The sequence below is a fragment of the Oncorhynchus mykiss genome, chromosome 1 (assembly GCF_013265735.2).
Source record: "Oncorhynchus mykiss isolate Arlee chromosome 1, USDA_OmykA_1.1, whole genome shotgun sequence".
In the NCBI taxonomy this organism is placed as follows: Eukaryota; Metazoa; Chordata; class Actinopteri; order Salmoniformes; family Salmonidae; genus Oncorhynchus; species Oncorhynchus mykiss.
Window position 1 is genome coordinate 9,726,914 of NC_048565.1, and position 13,403 is coordinate 9,740,316.

A 13,403-nucleotide genomic window follows, 5' to 3' on the forward strand; every position below is an offset into this window, starting at 1 on the left:
TCTAATGGCTTGGAGGTAGAAGCTGTTCAGCAGTCTAATGACTTGGGGGTGGAAGCTGTTCAGCAGTCTAATGCCTTGGGGGTAGAAGCTGTTCAGCAGTCTAATGACTTGGGGGTAGAAGCTGTTCAGCAGTCTAATGACTTGGGGGTGGAAGCTGTTCAGCAGTCTAATGGCTTGGAGGTAGAAGCTGTTCAGCAGTCTAATGACTTGGGGGTAGAAGCTGTTCAGCAGTCTAATGACTTGGGGGTAGAAGCTGTTCAGCAGTCTAATGACTTGGGGGTGGAAGCTGTTCAGCAGTCTAATGGCTTGGAGGTAGAAGCTGTTCAGCAGTCTAATGACTTGGGGGTAGAAGCTGTTCAGCAGTCTAATGACTTGGGGGTAGAAGCTGTTCAGCAGTCTGACTTGGGGGTAGAAGCTGTTCAGCAGTCTAATGACTTGGGGGTAGAAGCTGTTCAGCAGTCTGACTTGGAGGTAGAAGCTGTTAAGGAGCCTTTTGTCCCAGACTTGGTGCTCTCATATCGCTTGCCGTGTGGTAGCAGAGTGAACAGTCTATGACTTGGGTGGTTGGAGCCTTTTGCCAATCATTTACATATCACTTACTTTATTTTATTTTGATTTGATGTCATATTGTAAACGTATGTATCTGTTTTGCTGAAAATATGATTTTGAAAAAATGAATGTCTACAAGTGCTTCATAAAACAGGTATATTTATTTTTGTATTTTCAAAAGACAGCAAATAGCCAATCAAGTATCAACATAAGTGAAATGAAAGACAGATTTAATTTTCAGTGAATAATTGTTTTGTCCAGTGAGCAACTCAGTGACAGCGATTCAATGACATCATTAGATCACCTCCAAGAAGCATCTTCAACGTTCACCTGACAACCCATTGGATAAGACACATACACTAACCAAGTGTTTCTTACCTGTCAACAAGGTTGAGATCAGAATATAAGGTCCATAAACAAACTGAAAATGGCATACTGAAGATGGAGTCAAAAGGAACTCAGCCTTTCACCCTTTTCATAGCAATGGAATATGTGACACGGTTCGTTATAGTTCATGTTTTCTACAAAAAATTATAAAGGCAGATTCCATTATCCAGTTTGAAAAAAACTTTTTTTAAATCGACAGAACTACCGTCCTTGGGTGTTCCTGAGCTCACAGTAAAAGGTTAAACTAGACATGTTATTGTGAGTTCTGGAGGCAGCAGATGCTGTTGGTGGTCGATCAAGGGCACTTCCTGTCTACGCACTGCTTCCCGCCCTCTTCGTACTCCTGTTTTGAGATCCACATTTGCTGGAAAGTTCCCTAGAGTAAGACAACATGATGCTTATCAGTACAAATCCCAAACAATACAACCACCATCATTGATGAAGTGCATTAGGTCAAAGTAGTAGGTTATTATCAAACTATTTCAAAACAGGCCAACACACAAATCCCAAAACAAATAGACAAATCATAGTGTGCAAGTGACCAGAAGCATTGCAATACAGTATAAGTATATATCAATGGAGGCTGCTGAGGCTGCTGAGCTGCTCAGTGGAGGCTGCTGAGCTGCTCAGTGGAGGCTGCTGAGCTGCTCAGTGGAGGCTGCTGCTGAGCTGCTCAGTGGAGGCTGCTGAGCTGCTCAGTGGAGGCTGCTGCCTCTCTGTGGTGAGAGCACTAACACACTGAACATGATGGACAAGGATGCTCCATATAGCCATCCATCACTGTCCAGGCACAGCCTGGGTGTATGTAATACAATATGACCAGATATGGTTTGATATCTCTTCTGAAACTGGGGTGGGGTTATTGAGTTCAGGGTTGTGTAATGGTTGCTTCCATGTCAGTCCTCAAAGATGAAATTGCATAGAATCGAATGAATCACATCCAATGATTTCCCGCTTTGGACATTGTTTTGAAAATGATTCTCCATAGCTGCCATACCTTTGATGTCATAAAGTGTTACAGAATTCCCCTTCCTTATTATAAACTCTGATTAAAACTATGGAGTTCATTGGCCTACAACACGTGTGTGTATTTGCCCTTAAAATGATATTGCTAGATGGAAGAAAATAATAAGATAGGCCTAAACTGTAATAAGATGTACTTTAAATATACTATAAATAGCAGGAGACATACCTGGGTTCTAGACTGGTATTTAGGGCAAGCATTTTAGGATTATACATATGGTTAGTGTCAACTTCTACTTACACGTTAAAGCTCAGCCATGTTGCTACATGTTTACTCATTGACTTCAAGTAGAGCATTGTTTGTGAATCTGAATAAAAGCCTAATAAAAGTGTATCGCCCCCAGCTTGGGCAGCACTGCTACACTGCTTTTTTGGGCTAAAGGTGTTTGTGACACGTGCATGTGTTCCAATGATGTCATAATTGTTTGTAGGTTCTATGTTGCCTATCAACTTGGCTGTCCTTCAGAAAGTAGATAATACTTGTGTTTTCAAACAATTAATAAAAATACTAGCAACAAAACAAACTAAATAGATTTAATCCATTAATATGATATTGCCAGATGGAATAAAATAACAAGGTAGGCCTAAACTGTAATAAGATATATCTTATAGACTGCTTCAGTGCATTTGGAAAGTATTCAGACCCCTTGACTTTTTACACATTTCATTTTTTACGTTATAGCCTTATTCTAAAATGGATTACATACAACATTTTCCTCATCAATCTACACACAATATCCCATAATGACAAAGCAAAAACTGTTTTTTAGAAATTTTTGCAAATTAAAACGGAAAAAAACAGAAATACCTTATTTACATAAGTATTCAAACCCTTTGCTATGAGACTCGAAATTGAGCTCCGGTGCGTCCTGTTTCCCTTGATCATCCTTGAGGTATTTCTACAACATGATTGGAGTCCACCTGGGGTAAATTCAATTGATTGGACATGATTTGGAAAGGCACATACCTAAGGTCCCACAGTTGACAGTGCAAAAATCTATTTTAATTCCAGGTTATAAGGCAACAAAATAGGGAAAATGCCAAGGGGGGTGAATACTTTCGCAAGCCACTGTAAATGGTTCAGTTCACATAAACAGTCATTATTTTCAGTTTGAGAGATCATCCCGGGCTTTGCCCCATCTGCTGTAGCTGAGATGTCCCTGGAGGACATAGAACAACAAGACTATGATGTTTCTGACACTGAGAGAGTCAGGTAAGGCCACTTACACTCTGTCCAGTTAGATATTTGTGTGGAGTTTAAGAGAGAGAGAGACTACTAAGAAAGAACTTGTTATGGGGCAGGTCAGGCGTCATTCATGGAGTCATTTGTAGGGTCAAGTCCCCAGCCGATCTATTTGAACCGATGTATTAACTACTAAGTGAGTCTTTGACATGAAGACAGTGGTTAGATTCTGCCATTGGGACTGCTCTGATGTTTCCATTCTCTCCTGGTTATGACCATAGAGCCTTGTCCCAGTCTCTAGACCTGCCTGTCTGTGTGGTGGATGACCACCTGACCTCTGAAGCTGTCAATGAGATGGTAAATTGACCTTGTCATTTCATATTACAACATTAATCCAATAAAATGTTATAGTGATGCTATCATTGGCAATGTTGACGTACCACAACCATCTCTGTTGTGTTTCAGTTGTTTAAATTTGTCCAACGTTGCCAATGCTCCTCCACACTCTAACGGTTCATAAGTTCTTTCAGTATGATATTTGTTGTATATGTTAAGTTTGACTCTGTTGGTGCCATTATTTGAGACTCATAATGTTTATTTCTACCAGAAGCAAACCAGCACTGTGGAAACCACAGAAGAAGAGAGCCTCAACAGTGCGAGTTTTTTTCACTGATTATCAACTTCCTGCAGAACCTAACTGAGGAGTATGTTCTATTTTCTTTGGTACAGTACTACTATCAAACCTGTAAAGGATTGTATGAAAGCAGATTCATCAACTACATTTCCATTGCGGAAAAAGTTACATCACACCACAATGTTGTCAAAACAATTGCTACAAAGCATGTGTAAAATACTGTTTAATCTGATGACTCTACTGACCGACATTTCTGACAATATTAATACTATTAATATGAATAATTCATATGAATCATTTTCAGGCAATGGAGTAGGATTCGTAATGGCATTTCTGACCCGGTAAGATCTGAAAGCTTATTTAGAATACAATGATCACTGAATGTTTAGCCTTGTTCATAAGCTTTTGAAAGACGCACTATGCAACATTTTAAAACACTTCTTCTGTTTCTGGAATACAGCTGACAAAACAACAGCTTGCCGGCTTGTGTCTGAGGATTGTCCAGTTTTTATCGGACAAGCTGATGCAGATCATCATCCCAGGTCTTTACGAACTACTGGGCATCCAAGATGCTGCCTCCTCTCCATTGTCACAGAGATCTCTCACAGCGTCACTCACCAGTCTGTTAGACGATAAGGTTAACACCAAGTCCCGCGTGAGATTTACTGAGGCTGGTGTACCTAAGAGGCCAGGCAGTCGAAAGTCTTACAATAGCTTTCGCATCCCGACTCCCTACCCTTCCTCCAACTGTATGGATCAGGAAGAGGAAGAAGAGCAGGAATCACAACAACTTAAGTTCAAGGAGATGTACCTGACTAAGGAGATGGGCAGTCTGGGCAGTGGAAGCTACTGCCCAAAACCATTGCCCAAGCCAGCCATGAGGTATGTCTGTAACCATTCTTCAATACTGCCTTTTATTTATGATTGTCCTTAAACAGTATTTGATGTTTATAGCAATTTCACTTTTTTTTTTTAGAGGATAGATATGGCCATATAAAGTTGAATTCTGAGTTTACATACACCTTAGCCAAGTACATTTAAACTCAGTTTTTCACAATTCCTGACATTTAATCCTAGTAAAATTCCCCTGTTTTAGGTCAGTTAAAATCACGACTTTATTTTAAGAATGTGAAATGTCAGAATAATAGAAGAAGAAAGAATAATTTATTTCAGCTTTTATTTCTTTCTTCACATTCCCAGTGGGTCAGAAGTTTACATACACTCAAATAGTATTTGGTAGCATTGCCTTTAAATTGTTTAACTTGGGTCAAATGTTTTGGGTAGCCTTCCACAAGCTTCCCACAATAAGTTGGGAGTATTTTGGCCCATTCCTCCTGACAGAGCTGGTATGACTGAGTCAGGTTTGTAGGCCTCCTTGCTCGCACAAGCTTTTTCAGTTCTGCCCACAAATGTTCTATAGGATTGAGGTCAGGGCTTTGTGATGGTCACTCCAATACCTTGACTTTGTTGTTCTTAAGTCATTTTGCCACAACTTTGGAAGTATGCTTGGGGTCATGTCCATTTGGAAGACCCATTTGCGACCAAGCTTTAACTTCCTGACTGAAGTCTTGAGATGTTGCTTCAATATATCCACATTATTTTCCATCCTCATTATGCTATCTATTTTGTGAAGTGCACTAGACCCTCCTGCAGCAAAGCACCCCCACAACATGATTCTGCTACCCCCGTGCTTCACGGTTGGGATGGTGTTCTTTGGCTTGCAAGCCTCACCCTTTTCCTCCAAACATAATGATGGTCATTATGCCCAAACAGTTCTATTTTGATTTCATCAGACCAGAGGACATTTCTCCAAAAAGTACGATCTTTGTCCCCATGTGCAGTTGCAAACCGTAGTCTGGGTTTTTTATGGCGGCTTCCGGAGCAGTGGCTTCTTCCCTGCTGAGCGGCCTTTCAGGTAATGTCGATATAGGACTCGTTTTACTGTGGATATAGATACTTTTGTACCTGTTTCCTCCAGCATCTTCACACGGTCCATTGCTGTTGTTCTGGGATTGATTTGCACTTTTCGCACCCAAGTACGTTCATCTCTAGGAGACAGAACGCGTCTCCTTCCTGAGTGTATGACGGCTGCGTGGTATTGTTTGTACAGATGAACGTGGTACCTTCAGCCATTTGGAAATTGCTCCCAAGGATGAACCAATTATTTTTCTGAGGTCTTGGCTGATTTCTTTTGATTTTCTCATGATGTCAAGCGAAGAGGCACTGAGTTTGAAGGTTGGCCATGAAATACATCCACAGACTCAAATAATGTCAATTAGCCTAACATAAGCTTCTAAAGCCATGACATCCTTTTCTGGAATTTTCCAAGCTGTTTAAAGGCTTTAAAGGCTTTTCTCATTTATCTTTCTGTAATGAAAAGAACTATAGAAGTTGAATAAATTATTATTTTTTATCATTAGATGTGGTTGACACACCTCCACCAGAGCAACGTTCCTCACAGCATTACATATTATTTGTTTGACTGTGATGATTTCTGTTTTTTTTTTTCAAGAACCTCTCTGTCTGATGTGCAGAAGAAGACAACCAACTCTGACTCGCTACAAGTCCTCTTAGGTGTCTCAGAGGACACCCTCGTCACCTGTGTGCAGGACAGCCTGCAAGGTTCTCTCTCCAAACTTGCATGCATGTCCAATTCTCCATCTGGAAGTGCAGGCTCTCCGAAGATGACCCCTGCTGTAATGGCAGAAGTGATTAAAGATGTCAAGTCGGCCGTATCAGTGGTCGTTAAGAGTGCCTCCGCTAGCCAAACCTCTCAAGTGACACCGGTAAGGGGAGACTCACAGACCAAGGTGACTGAGAGCATGGTGAGAGAGCTGGCTGCTAAACTTGAAAAAGTTGACCAAGAGAGCAAGAGTCTAACAGGGCAAGTCATGACCATGATCTCTGACACAATGGTGGCTTTTGTTGACGAGAACGAACAGAATTTGCTGAAAGATCTGAAGGACAAGATCACGTTTTTGGCATCGCATGTTGGCTTCATTGACGATCTTGATGCCCTGATAAGGAAATACGAGAGCAGCTACAACATTGGTGAATCTGGTTCTTCCTGCACGCTCACATCTAAGAGCATCCAAAAACTCTCCAGCCGGGAGTTTCAAACATCAGCAATACAAGCAGTGAGTGGAGTTCTTGCCAAAAAAGTCAGTAGTTTGAGCTTTCCTAGTTCAGTCGTTCAGTCTGAGTTAACAGGTGCTGTATCAGGTCAAACATTGTCTGGCATTGTAAAGACAGAGTCAATTCACCCAGTGGGCTCAGCAGCGTCAGTAGTTGTTAAGACTTTCGTGTCAGATATGAAGTCCTTGGCTGAATCTGAGAGTCCCCAACAGAAGAGTGCCTGGTCTGCTGCTGTTCACATTTACCACAGCATCCAAAACAACTTGAAAGATTATTTCGGCAAGCTTCAGCGATGTGCCTTAAAGAGCATTGTCACATCTGATGATAACATCACAAATGCTGAGTTTAAGGAGACAGTTCCACTTCCTTGCTTAGACATGAAATATAGGCCCAGTAAGAGTGAGCCTCAGTTGCCAGAGTCCACTGGTGAAGTTACTTTACAAAGAGGCCTAAGTGAGAGCTCAAAACTAATTTGGGCACAAACTGAGTCAGAAGAAAGCAAGCTCCTTCTGACAACTTGCACCAAAGAAGTCATTTCAGAGCTTCTGGGATTGTACAACACTGAGATGTCAAAGGAGGACGCCCTGTACACTGTTGGAGAAAAAGGATCAGGCTTCTCTATTGAGAGACAACAATTTGTAGAGGGTGTTCTGGCTCAGCATGGGGAATACTCCCATTCCAGGGCCTCATCACCAATAGTATCTGAGGTCCCCTCTCAAATTGAGGACAGCAGAAGTAAGGCCACAGCTTCTTTGACCAGTCTGTTAGATTGCATGAAAAAACTCTCAAGTGAGGAATTCAAGAGAGACACCACTCAAGCAGTGAGTGAGTTCCTAGTTAAAAAGTCCAACAGTAGCTTACCGAGTGCACAGCCTGCTTATTCTGTAGCATCCAGGTCTTGTTCCGTTCAAAACCAGAGAACCTTGTCAAAGGATATTTGTGCGGATTCTGCTGCCTTTGGCATCATTGACACATTTGTGGAAGACCTGCAGAGCTCGGCGCAACCTGCAGAAGTAGAGGAGAGAGAACCTGACCTCCAGGAAAATGCACAAAAGCTACAGAGCAGGATCTGGTCTGCTACCACTAGTTTATATAACAATATTCAGAAGACATTAAAGGGCTTCACCATTCACCGGCGGAGATCAGACGTGCAGAGAAGAATGTCTAGCCATACACCCACAGAGGACTCTGGACATCTTGTGACTAAGGAGTACCTTGGTTTGGCAAGCCAGAGCTTGACGCAAGCTAGTAAGAGTGTGCCTCACTTGCCCAGTTTGAACCAGGAAGTGACTCTACACATGGGTGTCAGAGAGTTCAAAACTTCTCTGGACTGAAACAGAAGAGGGTCTAATGAACAATAGTACCAAACAGGTCATTTCAACAATCTTGACCTCATGTGAGGATCAGACATCAAATGCACCTTGCTTCTCCACAGTAGGAAAGAAAATATCTGATATGTCCCTTGAGGTCAACATATTGGTAGGTGGTGTTCTGTCTCAGCTGAAGGACATCTCCTTGTCAAGGTCCCCAACACCATGTGAAGACATGTTTGAACGTCTCCAAGGTTCTCCTGAGCGAACCTCTCCAGTAAGTCTAGATTGCAGCACGGCTGCCTCCAAAGGCATTGCATCTTCCCACAGTCTTTCAACAAAGAGCCTCCAAAAACTTTCTAGTCATGCGTTCCAAACCAAAGCTGAGAAAGGAGTGAGTGAGGTCCTCTCTAGATCATTTAACATTGTGGAGGAAGGTACAACAGATAAGTACCTCCAGTCTGTATATACATCCACCACATCTACTGATATTATACAAACCATAGTGAAAGATCTGCAGGAGATCACCCAGAAAACCCAATCATCTGACATGGTATCTGGAACCTCCCTGCTCACCACTGGACAGGTTTCTGAGAAAATAATCTGGTCTGTTGCTCGTAACATCTACTACAGTCTGCAAAGTAAGATTACGGAGTTTCTCAGAAAAGATCTTCAAAGATCAGACACAACACTTGGTTCAATCCAAATATTTACATATCAAAGCAGTCCTGCTTCACAAAGAGCAAGTCTCTGCCATCTTGAGGTCAACCAGAGCAGTGTTACACCTGGTGGAAACGATGCCTGTGTGGACATTCCGCACAAATTACTACCTAAAACCACTAAGCTCTCAGGATCCATGCTGGAGGATATTGGCACGATCCGTTGTAGGAGTGCTGACAGCCAAAATACAAGAAATACCTCTTCTTCACGCTCCTCCACCTCTCTAACACCTACTTCAAAATCAAAGCAGTCAGAATGGGACTTCACCTTGCCCGGTACTCCCATCCCCACTGAATTATCTGCTCAGAGTGACTTTCCCATTGTAAGAAACATGATCATTCAGGACTTGTTTCACACAGAGAACTTACTTCCCCCAACCTTTGTGGACAAAGTCAGACAAGCTGCTGGGGTGGTAGTGGACGAAATGGTGGAAAGTGTTGAGAACACACAGGAAGATGGACAGGGTGCTTCTCATCCTGACAACCTCAGATCTGCTGTTAGGAAATTGAGAAAAATAATTTCCACTGGGACCATCCACATTTTCAGTCATGAATTTGTGGATAAAGTGATAGCCCTTCAGGACAGCCACAGCACTCCACAGGTCTTAACATTGGCAGCAGCCAGAAGTGCTTCAGACTCCATTCTTTCAAGGCTGAAATGGGGAAAGGAACAATGTGCCATATCCAGGAAGCTCTCCTCTCAGCTTCTCCAGATATTTGCTGAATAGACAGTGAAGGGCTTCCTAAAACAGTGGTTAGATGAGTATGAAAATATCAACATTGATGTTTCAGTCCAGAATGAACCAAGCACCTCTACTTGCATGGTCTTTCCTATCCAGCTCAATCAGAGCAAGCCAGAGGATACTGACACAATGAATCAGCTCACGAAGGTCATGGTCAACAAAATGATGGATGCCTTATCAGTTGGCTCAAGTCATCAAATGATCACCAAAGCCAATGCCAAATGTTATTTTGAGTCCAGTACCAGCATGGCCACCAGAGACATTGTAGAAGGGATGTTGGATTTGGTAAGGGATAGCACCAGCAGTACTGGAGAGCAGATCCCCATCTTCAAGTCCAAGAAAAGCAAGAAAACCATGTTCAGCAAGATATGCTTTAACATAAAGGTACAAGTACAGATTTTTCATGAATAACACTGCTTTTGATAGTATGAGATATTATTTGTTTATATAATTCAGTATTTTAGCATTGTATTGCCTTTTTCCAGTTGATATACTGTACTTTAAGATATATAACAGTTTGTTTTAATGTGCCTTTTCCCACCAAACAGTGTTCCAAGAAAGTTAGAAAGGACCACTGTCCTCAAAAGTCTATGGAGTACCAGCCTCAGAACACTTCCCCTACTGTGTACTTTACAGGTAAGCCCTGCTGCTGCTCATTCAAGACTAAGATATTATTACTTTAGCGTTCAACTAATTCATTTGGAAAGACATTGCACTCTGCTCTGAATTGTTACCCATGACATACTGGATGGTCTTTCTTTGCAGAGTCGAGGACAAATTCTCATGGCTCCTTTGCTCCAGAGGGAAATGACATCGCATATTTCTTCCCACCTGAAGAGAAGAGTCGCAAACCCTCCCTTTTCACCAGAATGTATAGAGCCATCACTAGAAGCCTCTCCAACCCAAGATAATTTTCCTCATTAAATGAGATTGCATTCATTTGTTGTCATATGTTGACTGTTTTGCTAGCACAGACTGTAATATGTTCTGCGATTCATCCACATGCATTGAGGAGTATACCACCTCAGTCACAGGCTACATCAATAAGTGGATCGACAACGTCGTGCCCACAGTGACCGTATGTACATATCCCCGACAGAAGCCATGGATTACAGGCAACATCCACACCGCGCTAAAGGCTAGAGCTGCTTCTTTCAAGGAGCGGGACACTAATCCAGACACTTATATGAAATCCTGCTATGCCCTCAGACTAACCGTCAAACAGGCAAAGTGGTTGGTTAGGTCAGGGTGTGACTAGGGTGGGCAATCTAGGTGATGATAAGCCAGTGATATAGAGACACTAGAAAAGGTTTGTTTTCAGTGGTGCAAAGTACTTAAGTAAAAATGATTTAAATCGTTTTGGGGGTATCTGTACTTTAACTATTTATATTTTTGACAACTTCAGTACATTCATAAAGGACAAAAATGTACTTTTGACTCCATCCACTTTCCCTGATACCCAAAAGTACATTTTGAATGCTTTGTATGACAGGAAAATGGTCCAATTCACACACTTATCAAGAGAACATCCCCTACCTCTGATCTGGCAGACTCAATAAACACAAATGCTTAGTTTATAAATTATGTCTAAGTGTTGGAGTGTGCCCCTGGCTATTCTTACATTCAAAAAAAGCAATACAATTGTGTTGTCTGCTTTGCTTAATTTTTAAAATTATTTTTACTTTTGATACTTGAGAATATTTCAAACCAAATACTTCCCAAGTAGTATTTTACTGGGCAACTTTCACATTTACTTGAGTCATACTGTTTACAACTGACTGATTGAGGACTTTTTCCACCACTGTTTGTTTTGGACATTTATTTTTTATCAAATGTATTTGACAGGGACAATCTACTGTATTTCTGTAAATGTGCCAGATTTAGCCAGCTGGCTTTGTGATGTAACAAAGGTAGCTGATGATGTAATGAAAACAGACAGTTAAATATGTGTGTGTAGAACTGTTGCACATTTGCTCTGGAAATGAGGACCAAACCTACTCGTCAAAAGGAGTGAATTGCACCTCCAATTGAAGTCAATAATAAGGTATGGAATCATGCCAATACAGTCATTATTTATATAGCTCTGTAGCTTGCAGTATTTTGAAGGAGATAAGCAAGGGAAAATGATGCTTTGGTTAATATTTCTCACGTGAAAGGAAACATGACCATGCTAACTGAAAAATGGATACATGAATATTGGTCAAATGTACCTACATCTTCTGAAACTGTGTTGGGCCTACTTGATAATTTAAAAAAAAGTCACATAGACGATGTCCATAAATTAGACAACAATACTGAACAGTTGTAGCCCGTTGGTGGTGGTAGGCTTCTGGCTGTGATCTCTGACCACTGTAACAGTGAATAGTGGCAATTTACCCGCGGTGTATAGGCTTGTTTACTAGGCTAACTAGTGCATTGGGGTGGGCTATGTGCAGCATGGGCATACAGGAAACCACTCTAGCCACTTAACTCACCTTGGCCACGAGCTCTATAGTTTACAGCTATTGCATCACCTACAAAGCATCAACTGAATGTTAAATGTCAGGTATTTTAATTGTCTGTATTGTCTACTTGTTAAATGTTTGTAAAGTCTTCCTTTGTAATTGTTTGTAATGTCTTATCAATTGGTGTTGGACCACAGGAAGATTAGCTAACGTTATAGCGTTAGCTAATGGGGACTCTAGTAAAGATTCACAAGACTGTTCACAGATTCACATTGATCACAGAATCGGATTGATAATCTTAATTCGAAGTTTGAGTTTTTTACTGGACAACCAACACTTGACTGATGGGCTAATCCATAGAAAGAAAATGTGATCTTGGATCTTGAACTCCCCTAGCTACATTTTGACTTAATGTTCAATATTACTAGTCACTCTGTCCTTACGAACAGTAAATCATTGGGTCTGACTCTTTTGATTTAATGCAATTTCATCATCGATAGTGAAACAACCACCACATAATCGTCAACTCCCCCCTACAAAACATGAATTTATTTGTGGTTTATCCTCTTTAGCTATTTGGTATTAGGTGTGATCCTGACTTGGAATGGCCACGAAGTTACACATTGTTTTAGGAAACATGAATTTATTTGTGGTTTATCCTCTTTAGCTATTTGGTATTAGGTGTGATCCTGACTTGGAATGGCCACGAAGTTACACATTGTTTTAGGTCCAGTTAGTTTGGAAGTTGTGGTAAATGGGGGAGTGTGAGCGCGTGTCATGAGGTGTTGATATGGGGATGGATAGGCTACCACTGCCTTTAATTACTACGCTCTGCCTGCACCTACCTCAACTGGTACTCTGCTGCCTCGCTGTGGTGAGAGCACTAACACACTGAACATGATGGACAAGGATGCTCCATATAGCCATCCATCACTGTCCAGGCACAGCCTGGGTGTATGTAATACAATATGACCAGATATGGTTTGATATCTCTTCTGAAACTGGGGTGGGGTTATTGAGTTCAGGGTTGTGTAATGGTTGCTTCCATGTCAGTCCTCAAATATGAATTTGCATAGAATCGAATGAATCACATCCAATGATTTCCCGTTTTGGACATTGTTTTGAAAATGATTCTCCATAGCTGCCATACCTTTGATGTCATAAACTGTTACAGAATTCCCCTTCCTTATTATAAACTCTGATTAAAATCTAATCAAATCAAATCAAATTTTATTTGTCACATACACATGGTTAGCAGATGTTAATGCGAGTGTAG

General features: G+C 41.3%; 2 protein-coding genes across 4 annotated transcripts in view; one reads left to right on the forward strand and one right to left on the reverse strand.

The window, feature by feature from the left end:
• The window catches only part of LOC110530072 (protein ANKUB1-like), a 99,721-nt gene that overhangs the window by 37,932 nt on the left and 48,386 nt on the right, over window positions 1–13,403 (reverse strand). The window contains exon 2 of one of the 3 annotated variants that reach the window (XR_005034851.1): window positions 739–1,312. The exons of 1 other annotated variant lie outside the window; for it this stretch is intronic. The gene's annotated coding sequence lies outside the window, so the exon portion shown is untranslated. Of the gene's footprint in view, window positions 1–738; window positions 1,313–13,403 lie in introns of those variants that run through there. One more of the 3 variants, XR_005034834.1, reaches the window with a different exon arrangement.
• LOC118937403 lies at window positions 4,091–10,887 on the forward strand. The gene is made up of 5 exons (XM_036936416.1): window positions 4,091–4,117; window positions 4,237–4,658; window positions 6,289–10,067; window positions 10,232–10,319; window positions 10,449–10,887. The coding sequence occupies exons 2-3, from the start codon at window positions 4,300–4,302 to the stop codon at window positions 8,243–8,245; spliced, it is 2,316 nt and encodes a 771-aa protein (XP_036792311.1). The 5' UTR covers window positions 4,091–4,117; window positions 4,237–4,299; the 3' UTR covers window positions 8,246–10,067; window positions 10,232–10,319; window positions 10,449–10,887.

Coding starts and splice junctions, on each gene's coding strand:
- LOC118937403 (XM_036936416.1), top strand. CDS start 4,300: ATGCAGATCATCATCCCAGGTCTTTACGAACTACTGGGCATCCAAGAT. Junction 4,659..6,288: donor TTGCCCAAGCCAGCCATGAG/GTATGTCTGTAA, acceptor TTTTTTTTCAAG/AACCTCTCTGTCTGATGTGC.